Source organism: Canis aureus, chromosome 23 (genome assembly GCF_053574225.1).
Source record: "Canis aureus isolate CA01 chromosome 23, VMU_Caureus_v.1.0, whole genome shotgun sequence".
NCBI classification, from domain to species: domain Eukaryota; kingdom Metazoa; phylum Chordata; class Mammalia; order Carnivora; family Canidae; genus Canis; species Canis aureus.
The window spans coordinates 13,760,872-13,775,550 of NC_135633.1; the positions used below are offsets into that span (position 1 = coordinate 13,760,872).

Consider the following 14,679-nt stretch of genomic DNA (forward strand, 5'->3'; position numbering starts at 1 on the left):
ATACATTTATTAAATATCCCATGAAGACTGCGTTTTATTTTTTTCCTTGTATTTCTTAGTTTGATTATTTTGATGCTATGTCCTTTGGTTTATTGAATGTTAGGATTGAATCTTTGTATCTATTAGAATTCAGTAGTATTGGGGTGCCAGGGTGACTCAGTTAACCCTCTGCCTTGGGTCAGGACCATGACCCCAGGGCCCTGCATCTGGCATCTGGCTCCCTGCTGAGCGGGAAGCCTGCTTCTCTTTCTCTCTCTGCCTGCTGCTCCCCCTGCTTGTAGTTTCTCTCTCTCTCTCTCTCTGGCAGATGAATGGATAAAATCTTTAAAAAAAATTCAGTAGTATCCTGTGTGGAGTTTAACCTTGATTTTGATTCCATGATATTATATTGCCATTTCTGTATGCATTTACTTCATTTATATTTCACATTTCTTCTTTGGTCATTTTCTGGTAAGCTTTTGTAAGGAGTACTTAATGTGATCAAATCTGAGAATCTTTGTCTTTTAGTAGGGAATTCAGGCCATTTACATTTATTGTGTAATTTGGTATGATTATGTATTTGGTTATGTATTTGTCAAGTAATCTAGATAAATTTGTTTTTATCCTTTTTATATTTTGTTTTAAATTTTTATTTACGTAGGCTTAAATTTGTTTTTATTGCTTTATTTCTCTTGCATTGAGAATATAAATGTAGATACTATTTTAAAAGTAGAGGTGGTTTCTGTGAAACTTATTCCTTGTGGTTGCTTTTGTCATAGTCCTATGTAATCTATGAAATCAAACACCACAGCTGCCATGTTTTTGTTTTTTAAAAAGATTTTCTAGACCTGGAACAATTCGTGCAGCTTATCTGAGAAAAGACAGCTTGAGGTAGTGCAGAGAATCCTTGTAAGTCAAGACATTTATTTAGATCTTGGTTTAGTCACTATATGACTGGCTTTGGACAAGATAACCATTCTGTGTCTGATTCACTTTGGCATCATTATTTTCAACCCTGTAAACACTAGAATGTTTAAACTAAAAGTATTTTAGTAGAGGATTTTATAGATTTGGCATATTTTGCCTGAATGTCTGCCCCTTAGTTGTATTTGTTTATACATTTTATATTTTTACATTTTTTAATTTAAATTCAATTTGCCAACATACAGTATAATACCCAGTGCTCATCTCATCAAGTACCCTCTACATTTTATGTTTTATATTTTAAGAGTCATAGACCAGGGATACGTTTGTTACATAGAAGTAATTATATAGCAAAATAATTAATATTTATTGTATTAGATCTTGAACAGGATATAGTAAATAGTTGGGGGAAAAATGAGGGTCTTAAGAAAGATGAGTTGTATCTTTTATGTTCCATAGCCTCTAGTCACTGAAGAGGACAAAGAACTGAACTGTTTTTCATTTTGGATTTCAGAATTTCTCTGTAATTAAAAGATTATCTATATGTAGCATGTGCATATTTGAATTGAATCTTGAATTTTAGAAGTTAATAATAGCATTTAGTGTTAATGAAAATAGTCTTTGGAGAAGATAGTCCTATTTTAATTTCTTTGTGGAAATTCTGACTCAGGAAATGTAAAACAGCCTGAGAGTGAAGTCTTAAAGATTTATTACTTTTGTCTTATTTCCTGGTGGGTTTTCTTTTAATACCTTGTTTTTGGTTAAATGATGACATGTGGTTGAGATTACAACAGTCAGCAATTTGTTAGCTGAAAGGAAAAGAATAGTAAGCAAGTAGTTGAGTCAAAATGCAAAGGAAGTTTTGTGATAGATACAACATTTTAGAAATCTTGTGGAGAAGATACATGACTATGAAATTTGTGATTTTTTTTGTCCCTTTAGTCTCTGAAATTAAAGTGTGTCAATAATGTAGAGAAATTCTCCTGACATTTGTGTGCATGTGTGCAAGCATACACAGATGTGTATCTTACTCAGACTGAGAAAAAGTGAATTTAAATTTGGAGAAGAGTTCATAGGTTTTTGGAATTTAAAAAATGGAGATAAAATATAAAACATTGGACTAGGTCTGTGATAATTTAATGACTTGCAGATGTTTAAATGAATGGTTTTAGTAGCTTGAGTACTACATGAATTTATTATTTTCATATATTGGCATGGAATTTCCTTGCCAAAACTTGGTTTGAATTAGCTACTTTTTAATTATCAAGTTACTTAATAATTTCTTATAATCACTGCAGTGTTATATGATCAAACACTTTTCATTTAGTTGAAAGTTAAGAATGGAGTAGGAATTGGTGAGATGGCATAGCAGTAATTCAAACTTCATCAAACGTTGAGTCTTGGGATTATTTTCTTCCCATTACAAAGTTGATAGGTTCTGTAATTAGCAAGTGTCAAAATAGTATGGAAAATTTTGTTATAATGTTAGGTTGTGATTCTCAGTTTTTAACTTTACATTTAAAGACATTGATATTTTGTTTATTTTTTTTCCTTCCTTAATTGCAAATTCTGTATTTACTTAGATTTCTCTAGCAGTTTCAGGAAGGAGCCATTGGCTGAGCTGATTAGTCAAATGAAGTTGTCTGACATGGGTTACTTTAGTTTGTGGTTTTAGATGAACAGTGCATGGTGCACAGCTGTTGCTCCAACAGCTTTGTTCCAGCTGTCTTACTGGCCTGTCACAAAATACCCCACATTCCTTTTTTTTTTTTTTTAAATGGAACCCCTTGTAATATTCTATACTTTATTGCTTAAAATGGATCCTACTAATTACTTTAATGACTTCTTCACTTTTATGCCTATCCATAGCTATTTATTTAGGATGGTGCTAAAATGGATTATGAATAATAGATTTAATCTTTGTCATATTTATAATTTTTTGTTGTTAAAGTTGCAGTTGTGAAATATTTGTACAAGTTAAAGAGTTAACATTGAAAAAGGCACCAAATTTAAATAATCTCAGCAATTTGGATAATAATAATTGGTATTTGGATAGTGAAACTGGCATCTTCTAATTCCTTATTTTAACCTTGAGTTTGTATTAATAAGTTTCAACAGAATTGTAAGATGAAAAGCACAATATAGTTTATAAAGCTTATATAGTACTTATAAAGGTAGACTTTAGTTTGTGGTTTTTTGTTTTTTTAAAAGGTCATAGTTTTACATAGTCTCTACATTAATGTGGGGCTCAAATTTACAACCCTGAGATCAAGAGTTGCATGCTCTTCCGACTGAGGCAGCCAGGTGCCCCTGGTTTGTGTTTTTGATAAAGTGGTTGGACTTCAGTTCATTTTACTATCTTAAATGGTAACTGAATTATAATAGTAATGGTTTCAAGTTTTCTTTCTTTCTCTCTCTTTTTTTTTTTTTTTTTAAATAAGGAACAGGGACCTATGCAGAACATTTTGAATCAATAATGTCAAATGTATGTTGAACATATTCTTTGTGTTAGATGTCATGCTAAAAGCTTTACCAGCATTGCCTCATTTAATCTTTACAGCTTATCATTTCTTTTTTATAGCTATGGAAACTGAGGTTCAGAGGTTAAATATGTTGCTCAGGATCCCATAATAATGGCTGAGATGACTTGACTCTCTTTTCTGATAAAGCACCCATAGGTGCTAAGGGCTACACTATACTACCTTGCCTGAGTAAAATACCTTTCATGTAATGAGCTAAATTGCCTTAATAATGAAATCTTTGAGTGTTTTTTTTTTTTTTCCTCAGTGTTAAAAAAAAAAAGGTTTGTGAAGCATTTTCCATTTAGTTGAAATTAGAGCTAGGATTGAATAGTGAGTGAAGTTTTGTTTAAAGTATTGCCTTGCCTCCCTTTTTGCTCCCCTGCCTCCTTGTGACCGATGTCCCATTACTCCTGCACATGCTGCCTCAGCTACTGCTCTCTCCAGACCTGGCAACTCCCAGACACCTGTGCATACCTATTTGAAATTCCTGCTCTTACACAGTATTATGTCTGAAGAATCACAGTCTGATCACACTTAGTCATAATCTGTGTGAAGTACAGATCCATGACTCTTCTGAACCTCTATCCTTTACCAAGTATGCCCTTGTATCTGACTAATTCTTAGTCATATTTCTAGATGTGACTCAAGGTTCATCTCTAGGCCTTTCCCTAGGGAATATCCAGATTGGAATAGGTGCCCCTCCCATAGTATCCTATGCATTTTTTTTTTTGTGAATGTTCTGAAAGTTATGGAAGTAATGACCCATTAGTGTTTTTCCTGAAGAACAAAGAAGATCGTGAGGCATTAATATAACCTTAGTACAGTTACTAAAACCAGGAAATTGTAATACTGTTATCTAACATACATTATTTAAACTTAGTTGATCCAATAATGTCCATATAACAAAAGAAACATTTTTTTTGGTCTAGGATCCAATCCAGGATTGCACATTGCACTTATTTTTCATGTCTTTTTAGTCTTAAAGTTATTTGTAAAATATTCCACAGTTTGTGTTGTCTGATGTTTTCTTTTAAGAATCAAATTGTGTAGTTTTGACAGAAATATCACAAAGGAGAAGTCTTCCTCCAGTACCTCATATTAGGGAGGCACATGTCTGTTTTTCCCAATGCTGGTGTGGAATCTGACCACTTAGTTAGCCACTGTTAGACTGTTCCCTTTGTGATTAATAAATATCTTGTGGATAGAGATAGATACCAAGGCCAGGTTAATAACTTGTTACTTTTGAACCTTTGAGGTTATATCTCTAAATGTCCCACTCTTGTCTTTTCTTCATTTCCTAGCTTGCTTCTTTGTCTTCCATCTTGTACTTGCTGTCTCCAGTTTGCATTTTGTGACAGGGATTTTTTTTTTTTAATACCCTCAAAGAATGCTTGATTTATAGTCACATTTTATTTAGGGGCAGAAGCCCCCAGTTATACTATATTTTCCTTATTCAGTGAATGGATCTATATCTTGTTGGCCTTGGTTTCTTCATCTGTGAAATGGAGGTTCCAAAATAGATTTTATCAGGTAGCCGGGTGGCTCAGCGGTTTAGCGCCGTCTTCAGCTCAGGGTGTGGTCCTGGAGACCCGGGATCAAGTCCATGTCGGGCTCCCTGCATGGAGCCTGCTTCTCCCTCTCCCTGTGTCTCTGCCTCTCTCTCTGTGTCTGTGTCTCTCATGAATAAATAAATAAAATCTTAAAAAAAAAGATTATATCTAGGGTCCTTTGAGATTCTCCAGTCCTTTGACACATGACTTTATGAATTTTTAAAAAATTAATTAGATTGTTTTATCTTGTTTGCCCTTTTTTCCCTAAGGTTTTTAAGAAGTTGTCTTCATACTTCTTTCTATACAATATACAATATCTAAATGTCTCATTGCTTTGGCTTACTTTGGCTTACTTTGATGGGGGCCATGATATTCTTTGCACCTGCATTGATAATGCCTCTTCCCAAGGTGGAAGACCGAGTGTGGTATTCTCTTTTGGTGAGTAGTGAACTAATTCCCACAGCATTCAATAAATAAATCCTGTCATTCCATGGAGTTTTCTAAATTGCTTAAAAAATAAGAGAAGAAGAAAAAAAAAATAAGAGAAGAAAAAAAACCCGTTTGGTCCAATAGTGTTTATTACTTTAAACACATGATTTATGTGTAACTTCTTTTGGAGGGTTTATAGAGTTTCTAATTATTATAATTTCTAAGGAAGTGAGAATCTTGATTCATTGTGGAATTTGGAACAAATTAGTTGTAGAAGTTAATTTCATTTTAAATAGTCAAAGAGTTGTGTTATTTCAGCATTGTTAATACTTTTAAAGTTCTGTAGTAAAAGCATTACGTTATTTAATGAATTGTAAAAAATTGCTTAGCCACATTTTAGCTTTTTAGAATAATTCCTAAGAGTTTTTATAATACTAAGAACTCACTGTTATGATCTTTTGCATTTGTGTAATACTTTAGTTTTCAGAGAACTTTTATGTACATGATTTCCTTTTAATACCAGCAACAACCCTTTATGACGACAAGGTGGTGATCATGGTCATTGTTATTTCCATCCTAGAGAAGAGGAGATAGAGATTGGGAAGAAGTGATTTGCCCAAGGTCTTTTAGCAAGTAAGCAGCGAAGCTGGGAATGGTTTTCCCAACGCCTAAAATACATCAGTCTTCTTACTATAGACTGAATATTAAATTGGAACAAGAATGCCAACACCTACTGGAGGGGAACTGAAAGGAGTGATAATTCTCATTTAATGGATGAAATTCTCTTACTTGTTACAAGTATGATTCTAGGGGGAACACTGAATTGGGGAGAGGGGGAGAGAGAGTAAATGAGGTTTCATCAGAAGCACACTTGATGAGTTTCTACTACAACTGGATGAAGGCATTGTTGAAAGCTACTGTGGGGACAAAGATTTGTAATGCATCCTTTCTGTAAGTACAGTTTAGAAAACTGACAAACAGCAGATTTAGGTTCTGTATTGATTACCCCTTGGGGTAGGGTCGGGGAAGAGGGGGGCATATGATTGTTGAGGAACATATAAAGGTCTCGAGTTGCTAATATCTTATTTTCTAAGTTGGGAGGTAGGTATACATATCCTTAATATTTTTTCTTCATAAAAAACATTTTCTGAGTTATAGTTAATGACGAACAGTAATGTGCTCTGAATTGACTTAAATTATGTAGTCAAATGGAAACTTAGCTTTTCATTTGATGTTCAAGGTATCATGACTTGGTTGACAAGACACAAGTGTGTTCTTCAGGGGTTTTCCTTCAAGATGGGAAACTATTTTTTTTCCCTGACTATTCAAACAGCAAATAAAAGTTGAGTATAATTCTTATTAGAATAAAATGTTCACATTTGAATTTGTGAACAAAACTGTTTCCTGTAGATTTGTGTGTATAAGTGTGTTGTGATTTGCTTCTAAAATTACCATACACTGTTTTTGAACATTTCTCCAAAGCACTGTCTCTGATTTCATGTTGGTGGTTACAGGAACTGATGATTAATTTTGCCTTAAATTTCCTGTATGAAGAAGTGATACTTTAACTTTTCCCATCACAAAATTCTTAATACTATTTGTAGATCTACAAAATAAATGCTCACATAATGTGATTTTAGGTAGGTGTGACTAAGGATAAAAGAAAATCTGGAGTATCATATACTAGACCTGTGTTCTGTGCTGTACTTTTGACAGTTTTGGCTCATACATAAAATGGATAACTTTTAGACTGAGAACATGTTTCATGAAGAGTTGATAATTTTGGGAGGGGGGAAGAATTATTTTAAAAATGTGTTACCCTTTTGGTGGCCTTGTTGAATGAGAGGAACTTTATTTCCAAGTTTGGTAGATGATCATGGGGTAAGAAAAAATGCTCTTCGTGGTTATGCTAAAAAGTTTTGCCTTTATTTGGATACTTGTGCTTTTTGGAGAGGTGAGATGAGAGTGAGAGAAGGAATTCTGTTTTCCAGTGTGAAAGTATATCTTTCAGTATGTATACTTCAGTACGTATACATCTTTCAGTATGTATACTGAGATGTTGCTAATTCTCATAAAGAAATTGATTGAAAACATGTCATTTAAGGGCACCTTTAGATTTATAGATTATAATGTGTGCTTAAGAGGAAGTGGGTGGGATGGGGTGGGTAAGAGGTGGAAGGCTGGGGAAGGTGGAATTAATGTTCTTGTTTCTGAGTTCAGAGGTTTGAATTATCTCCTTTTTTGGGAGATTACCTACAAATGAATTCATGGTGTGTGTTGGGGGTTTCTTGGTGGTTTTTGTTAAATTCCGAAAGCATCTAAGGACTAGACTCCTATGGTATTGATTTTTGAGAACAAGAAAAAGTGTTTTGCTTGTGACATAATTTAATTTTACAAGTTTTCTTTCTCTGGTGCCTCCTCAAAAACAGAGCTGTTCTTCTCATTCCAGTGGCACGTGGAAGCTGTGGTCCATTAAGACTTTTGAGATAGAATTTGGAAAATTTTCTACATGCAAGGCTTCCTTAATCTTTTTTTTTTTTTTTTTTTTTTTTTGTACAAATGACTCTTGGCAACCTGTTGAAACCTATGGACTTATCAGAATACAGTTTTTTAAATATATAAAGTATGTAGGTTTTAATTACATTTAAATCCAGTTATCAAAATACTAAAAACAGAAGTCTTCTTTTTTGACTTGTGTTGAGTGTAAATGCTATTCTGCTGTATCTGCAGTAACTGTTAAATGAGACAGGTCTGTGATTTCTGTCGCTGACCGCCATAGGTACTGCTACAGTAGTTGAAGGAAATACTGAATTTCAGTTAGAGGTTAGTGAAAAAAAAATTTTTTTTTCCCCCTTTATCCACAGTTTTGAATGATGATTTAATCCCAGGAACCCTTTTTATAATGTAATGAAAAAGTGTCAGGATTTGGAGCCAGATAACTATGAGATTCAGTTTCTTACTCACTACTTAGCTACTGTCAATGTAATTTCTCAACTCTGAACTTTAATTTCATCATCACTATAATGGAAATGATAGTACTACCCATGGGGTGTTAGCTTATTGTACCCAGAACACCCACAAAACCCCTAAAATCCCACAAGTATTATTACCATCTCCATCCTACTATCCTAGTCAACCGGCATTGTCATCTTACCAGTTTGAGTGAAGTATTAAAACCTTACTTTGGGCAGCCCCAGTGGCCCAGCGGTGGCCTTTGGCCCGGGGTCTGATCCTGGAGCCCTGGGATTGAGTCCCACGTCGGGCTCCCTGCAGGGAGCCTGCTTCTCCCTCTGCCTGTGTCTCTGCCTCTCTCTGTCATAAATAAATAAAATCTTAAAAAAAAAAACAAAAAACCGTACTTCACTTTGTGTTTCTCTACTCTCTCCTGCTTACTCTCTCCTGCTTAGAATAATTTTCAGTGTTTCCTCTATATACATATAGAACCAATTATAATTTTGCTTCAAATGTCAAGTGTACTTTAGAAAATTAAAGAGCAGGAAAATCTGTCATACTCGTCCATATTTTTGCTGTGTCCATCCTTCCTTCCTTCCTGAAGCTTCTTTTATTATTTCCTTCCTATTTAGAGAACTTCTTTGCCATTCTTTTAGAGGAGGTCTGCTCGTGGCAGAGTCTCTATATTTGCTTTATCTTCATTTCAGAAACAATTTTTTTTTTTCTGGATATAGGATTCTGGGTTGATAATTCTTTTTCTTCGGCACCTGAAAGATTGTGTCACTTCTGGTCTCTATGGTTTCTGATGAGAAATCTGTAGTAATTTTAATAGTTTTTTTTTTTCACCTATAGGTATGATGTTTTTCTCTTACTGCCTTTTTAAGACTTTTTCTTAAGGTTTTAGAAGTTTAGTAATGATGTATCTAGGTGTGGATTTCTTTGGGTTTTTTCCTTTTTTGGGTTTGCTCAGCTGCTTGACTGTAGGTTTTTGTCTTGCCAAATTTGGGAAGTTTTCAGCTATTATTTCTTCAAGTATTTTCTCAGTCCCTTTCTGTCCTCTTCTGGTATTCTGATAATGTGAATTTTAGATCTTTTATTATAGGCCCTCAGGGTCTTGAGGCCTGTTAATTTTTTTTTTTTCCATTCTATTTTTCTCAGTTTTTCAGACTGGGCAGTTTCTATTCTTTAAGTCCATTGAATATCTCTTTTTTCCTTCCATTTGCTATTTAGACCAACTTCTAAATTTTTTATTTTATTCTATTTTCTAGCGTAATTTCCCATTTGTTTTTTTTTTAATATTTTATTTATTTATTCATGAGAGACAGAGAGAGAGAGAGAGAGGCAGAGACACAGGCAGAGGGAGAAGCAGGCTCCATGCAAGGAGCCTGATGTGGGACTTGATCCCAGGTCTCCAGGATCACACCCTGAGCTGCAGGTGGCACTAAACTGCTGCGCCACCAGGGCTGCCCCCCATTTGGTTTTTAAAAACATATTCGCTGAGATTTGACCTTTTTTCTGAGACTTTTTTTCATTTCTTTCAAACATGCTTAAATATTTTATCAAGACCACTTTAATGTCTTCTTCAGATGATTGTAACTTCTCTGTCCTTTTGATGTTGGTATCTTTTGATTATTTTTATCCTTCTGTTTGAGATCTTTCTGGTTTTTGGATTTTCTAATTGAAACCTTGTACATTTTCATGCTTTGTTCTGAGGCTTTGGATCTTACTCAGGCCATTTATTTTAGTTGACTTTTTTCATACTACTCTGGCAGGAGAAGGAAGGTGGAGGTGTTGCCTCATTGCTGCCAGGTGGAGATAGATGTCCATGGAGCTGCCACTGAAGCCTGAGGTGGGGGACACTCCATATTACTCTTGGATAGGATGGAAATTCAGGCTTCCCCTCAAAATCTTCTTCGACACTGTTAGGGGAGAGTTTATAACCGGCCATTAGGGATGAAAGCCCTGGCTCCGTAGTTGGCCTTTTCTGACACTATTCCAATGGGGTGTTTATAGCCTTGAGAGTGGAACTCTAGGCTCCCCACTGGGCCTTTGCTGGTGGGGTATGAGTGTGACCATAGTGGCTTTTTCTTTTTTCCTTTTGGAGGGTGAGAGAGAATGTGCACACACGTGAAGGGCAGGGAGGGCATGGGGAGAGGGAAAGACTCTTAAGCAGGCTCTATGCCCAGCATGGAGCTCATTATGGGGCTCAGTGTGGTGCTTGATCTCATGACCCTGAGATCATGATCTAAGCTGAAATCAAGAGCTTAATGCTCAACCAACTGAGCCATCCAGACACCCCACATGGTGTGTGTTTTTTGTTTTTTAATTTATTTTTGTGGTGGTTTGAGTGGAGTAGGGTGGTTATTGTCTAAAAGCTTTCCATCTTTCTGGATTGCCCTTTTTATAGTCCCTTGGTCAGAAAGAGCATGCTTTTGTTGGAATTCTTTTTGTTTGCTCCTATTGGTATTTCCAGGTTGGAGGCTTTTTCAGATCCATTTCTGGCATTTTCAAGGTTAAAAAAAAAAACAAAACACAAGGGACTCACCACAGTTTTTTCCCTTGGTTTCCAAAGCATTAGCACTGCCTCCTCTTTGAGTCTTCTTATATTTGTTTTGTGTGTAATATTAAGTTTTACTTTTGCATAGCAGGAGGAATGGAGAAAGTATGTGTACTCTATCTTTCCAGAAGGAAAAGTCTTTTAAGGTTTTTTTTTTTTTTTTTTTGGATTATATGAAATAATGCTGTAATTAATATTTTCCTTCAATGTTTTTATTATGTTTTTTAAAATTTCTCTTGACTTTGGGTTATTAACTTAACAATGGATTAATATTTTTGTACCTCTTGATGCCCATTGTGAGTTATTATTATGCTGTTCAACATGATTTTTTTTTAAAAAGATTTTATTTATTCATGAGAGACAAGAGAGAGAGGCAGAGACACAGGTTCCTCACAGGGAGCCCGATGCAGGACTTGATCCCTGGACCCTGGGGTTCATGCCCTGAGCCAAAGGCACATGTCTAACTGCTAAGCCACCCAGGCGTCCCCAACTTGATATCATAACGAGTTCAGCTCTCTACCTGTTGTGTTTGAGGTGAGGTGCTTCAGGGGCAGCTATGTGAAGGCATGTATTATCCTTATTTATGACCAGAGGAGTAGTGTAGTAAAGAGATCTGGGCAGAGAAAGATTTGGGAATATAAAGTAATGAATAATTGAGGTAGCTTGTGTAGATGAGGCTTACCAATATGGAGGAGGTCATGGCTCAAGATAGAGCTCTGGAAGGCTGCCATTGAAAAGAGGACAGGAGGAAGAAAAGGAAGAGAATGATTGTTAATGCCTTGGAGAACTAGAGACAAAAACTGTGTTAGGTATTGCAGAAACCAAGAGGAGAGAGCTTCAAGAAATGTTGTGAGTGTTGAGCAGGGTCACGTCTTACATTGGTTAAGTAATCTAAGGGTGAAAATTCTAAGATTGCAATGAATAGGTCAGAAAGGGCAGTATTAATGGAATGATAGGAATAGAAGCCAGACTACAATAAATGGGAGGTTAAAAGAATTACTGATGGAGGAGAAAGAAGGAAGGTAAAAACTGGGGTGCATGTGTTTTAAAATTAAAAGAATAATTCTTGTTTATAATGCCAAAGAAGAGCCAGTATGATAGGAAACACGAGAATGGTGATGGCAAGGACCTTTGAGAAAGTAGAAGATTGAATCTAGAGTACAAACTGAAGCATCAAAAGCTGAGCAGGATAGCAATATTTTTTTTTCCTCCCTGGAGGGTGGAAAGGAAATACATACATACGCACACACACACACATATACACACATACATGTATACACACACACACACAAATATATATAAAATCCAGTCACATCCATATGTGATTATGGATGAAGGAGACATTTTAGAAACAAGGCAAAGTCTGATGGGAGTCTCAGCCAGAAATAGGCAGAATAATCTAGATGTACATAAATGCTTTAAAAAACTTTTTTACCTGGGGATCCCTGGGTGGCTCAAGAGTTCAGTGCCTGCCTTTGGCCCAGGGCGTGATCCTGGAGTCCCAGGATTAAGTCCCGCATTGGGCTCTGGGCATGGAGCCTGCTTCTCCCTCTGCCTGTGTCTGCCTCTCTCTCTCTTTTCTCTCTCTCTCTGTCTATCATGAATAAGTAAAATCTTAAAAAATTTTTTTTTTACCTAAATGGGTAATTTCATAGGTTACATTACAGGTATATCAGAATTGAATATATTTTAAAAACATGCTGACAATACAGTTCTTATGTCTTAAAAGAAAAATGTCAGTAGGATGAACAATTAAACAAAATACTGTGTTTTATCTCTCATTGAGTAGCAAAAAAGATAGAAATAAAAGAAGAAATATTTAAGTAAAATAAAATTCTTAAAAGAATTTTAAGTTATCAATTGACAAAAGTCAATAGAAGTGACCTATTATAGGTAAAGGTATGGGGATACGGATACTCTTTTACACTGCTCTTGAAATTATAAATCTAAAAGCTAAATTAAGCCTTCAGTTTCACAAACTTTGACCCAGTAGTTATTTTTCAAGGATTTTTCTCTGATCTGGGAATTTACTATATGGTACAAAGATTTATATACAAAATTTTATGACCATGTGACTTATGCTAAAATTTCAGAAATGGCTTATGTGGTCAGTAATAAAAGATGGATTTAATAATGGCCCACGTTACTAAAATTAATTTTTAGACACTTTGGTAAGGAAGAAATGTATCAGTAAGTAGGGGAGGAAAATAGATTATAAAAGCATATACAATACAACACAAGTTTAATTATGTATGCATAGAGAAGGAAGGACTCAAGAGTAAACATTCCTGGATGATTTTAATTAGTTTTGTTGTTTTTCTTTCCTGTGTCTGGATTTTCTTCACTGCACTTATATCCTAAATAGGGAAAAAGAACTTCAAACTTCAGTGCTGCTGAATGTACTCTTAAGGGAATACAATTGATACAGCTTTCTTGAGTATAGTTTGTAGTTTATCAATAGCCTATCCTTATCCTTTGACTTGATAAGCATACCTCCAGGGATTTTTACTAAGGAAATGAGTAAGAACCATAAAGATCATTTTACAAAGATTTATTATGACAAGATTTATAATAGTGACATGCTGTAATTGTCCTAAATAGGCCAATGGTTAAAATACTGTTCATCCTTCTAGTGGATGTAAAGCAGATCAATGCAGCCTATGAAAAATGATTTTAAAAATCCATATGTTGAAACAGGAAGTTGCTGATACTATAATTTACACAAAGAAAAAATATTACATGGTATGTCTTGTCCTGATTTTCATCCTTAAAATAATAGAAAAAACAATGGGAAGAAAGAGACCCAAATACTGAGTTATTTTCTTCTGTATACTGCTATAAGTTTTTTACAGTGGTCATTTTATATTTAAAAAATTGTAAATAAATAAATTTGCTAATTGATAGGAAATGTATGCCTTTACTGTATGCCTTTTACTTCAGTTAGTTTTCCTGTTATGTGGTAAACACAGAATAGAGTAAAATCAAGATTTCTTTTATCACTTAAAGCTTAGAAAAACAAACAAACAAAAAAAAAGCTTAGAAAAACATTTCTCTCAAAATCTGGTACATATGTCTTTTTCTCTGATCAGATTTTCTTATTTTGTTATATCTTTCTTTTTTTTTTTTTTTTTTTGTAAATTTTTATTTATTTATGATAGTCACACAGAGAGAGAGAGAGGCAGAGACACACACAGGCAGAGGGAGAAGCAGGCTCCATGCACCGGGAGCCCGACGTGGGATTCGATCCCAGGTCTCCAGGATCGCGCCCTGGGCCAAAGGCAGGCACCAAACCGCTGCGCCACCCAGGGATCCCTGTTATATCTTTCATAAGGGATCTATGTCTTGATTTCTGCTTTGCTCCAGTGATAATATATGTGTGATTGTTTTGAGTTGAAATATTAGTGCAAATTTCATTAAAAATAAGATTTTTTTTAACCTTACCATATACAGAGCAATACAAAAGTCTGTAAAAAAAAAAAAAAAAAAAAGGTCAGAGCTTCCTGTTATGCCCATCCATTGCATTCCTGCTTGCCTTCTCATTCTTTAGTTGTAACCATGTACAATAAAATGCAACCATATTCAGTGGATTAGGTGAGTGTTGACCAATTTGTATGTCAAAATTATGTGACCATTAGCACAAGCAAGATAGAGAATATTTCATCACCCCAAAAAGTCCCTTGTGTCCCTTCCCAATTAATAATCTCCAGAGGTACCCACTGTATTGATCACTATAGTTTAATTTTGCCTGTTTTGGATTTTATGTTAT

At 35.0% G+C, this 14,679-nt stretch overlaps 1 protein-coding gene across 4 annotated transcripts in view; it reads left to right on the forward strand.

The window, feature by feature from the left end:
* RRAS2 (RAS related 2) overlaps positions 1 to 14,679 on the forward strand; it is an 89,201-nt gene that overhangs the window by 18,122 nt on the left and 56,400 nt on the right. Inside the window, exon 1 of one of the 4 annotated variants that reach the window (XM_077866399.1) lies at positions 10,161 to 10,205. The exons of the other annotated variants lie outside the window; for them this stretch is intronic. Within the exon in view, the coding sequence (XP_077722525.1) occupies positions 10,176 to 10,205 (30 nt within the window). The 5' untranslated portion in view covers positions 10,161 to 10,175. Of the gene's footprint in view, positions 1 to 10,160; positions 10,206 to 14,679 lie in introns of those variants that run through there. 4 annotated transcript variants of the gene reach the window in all.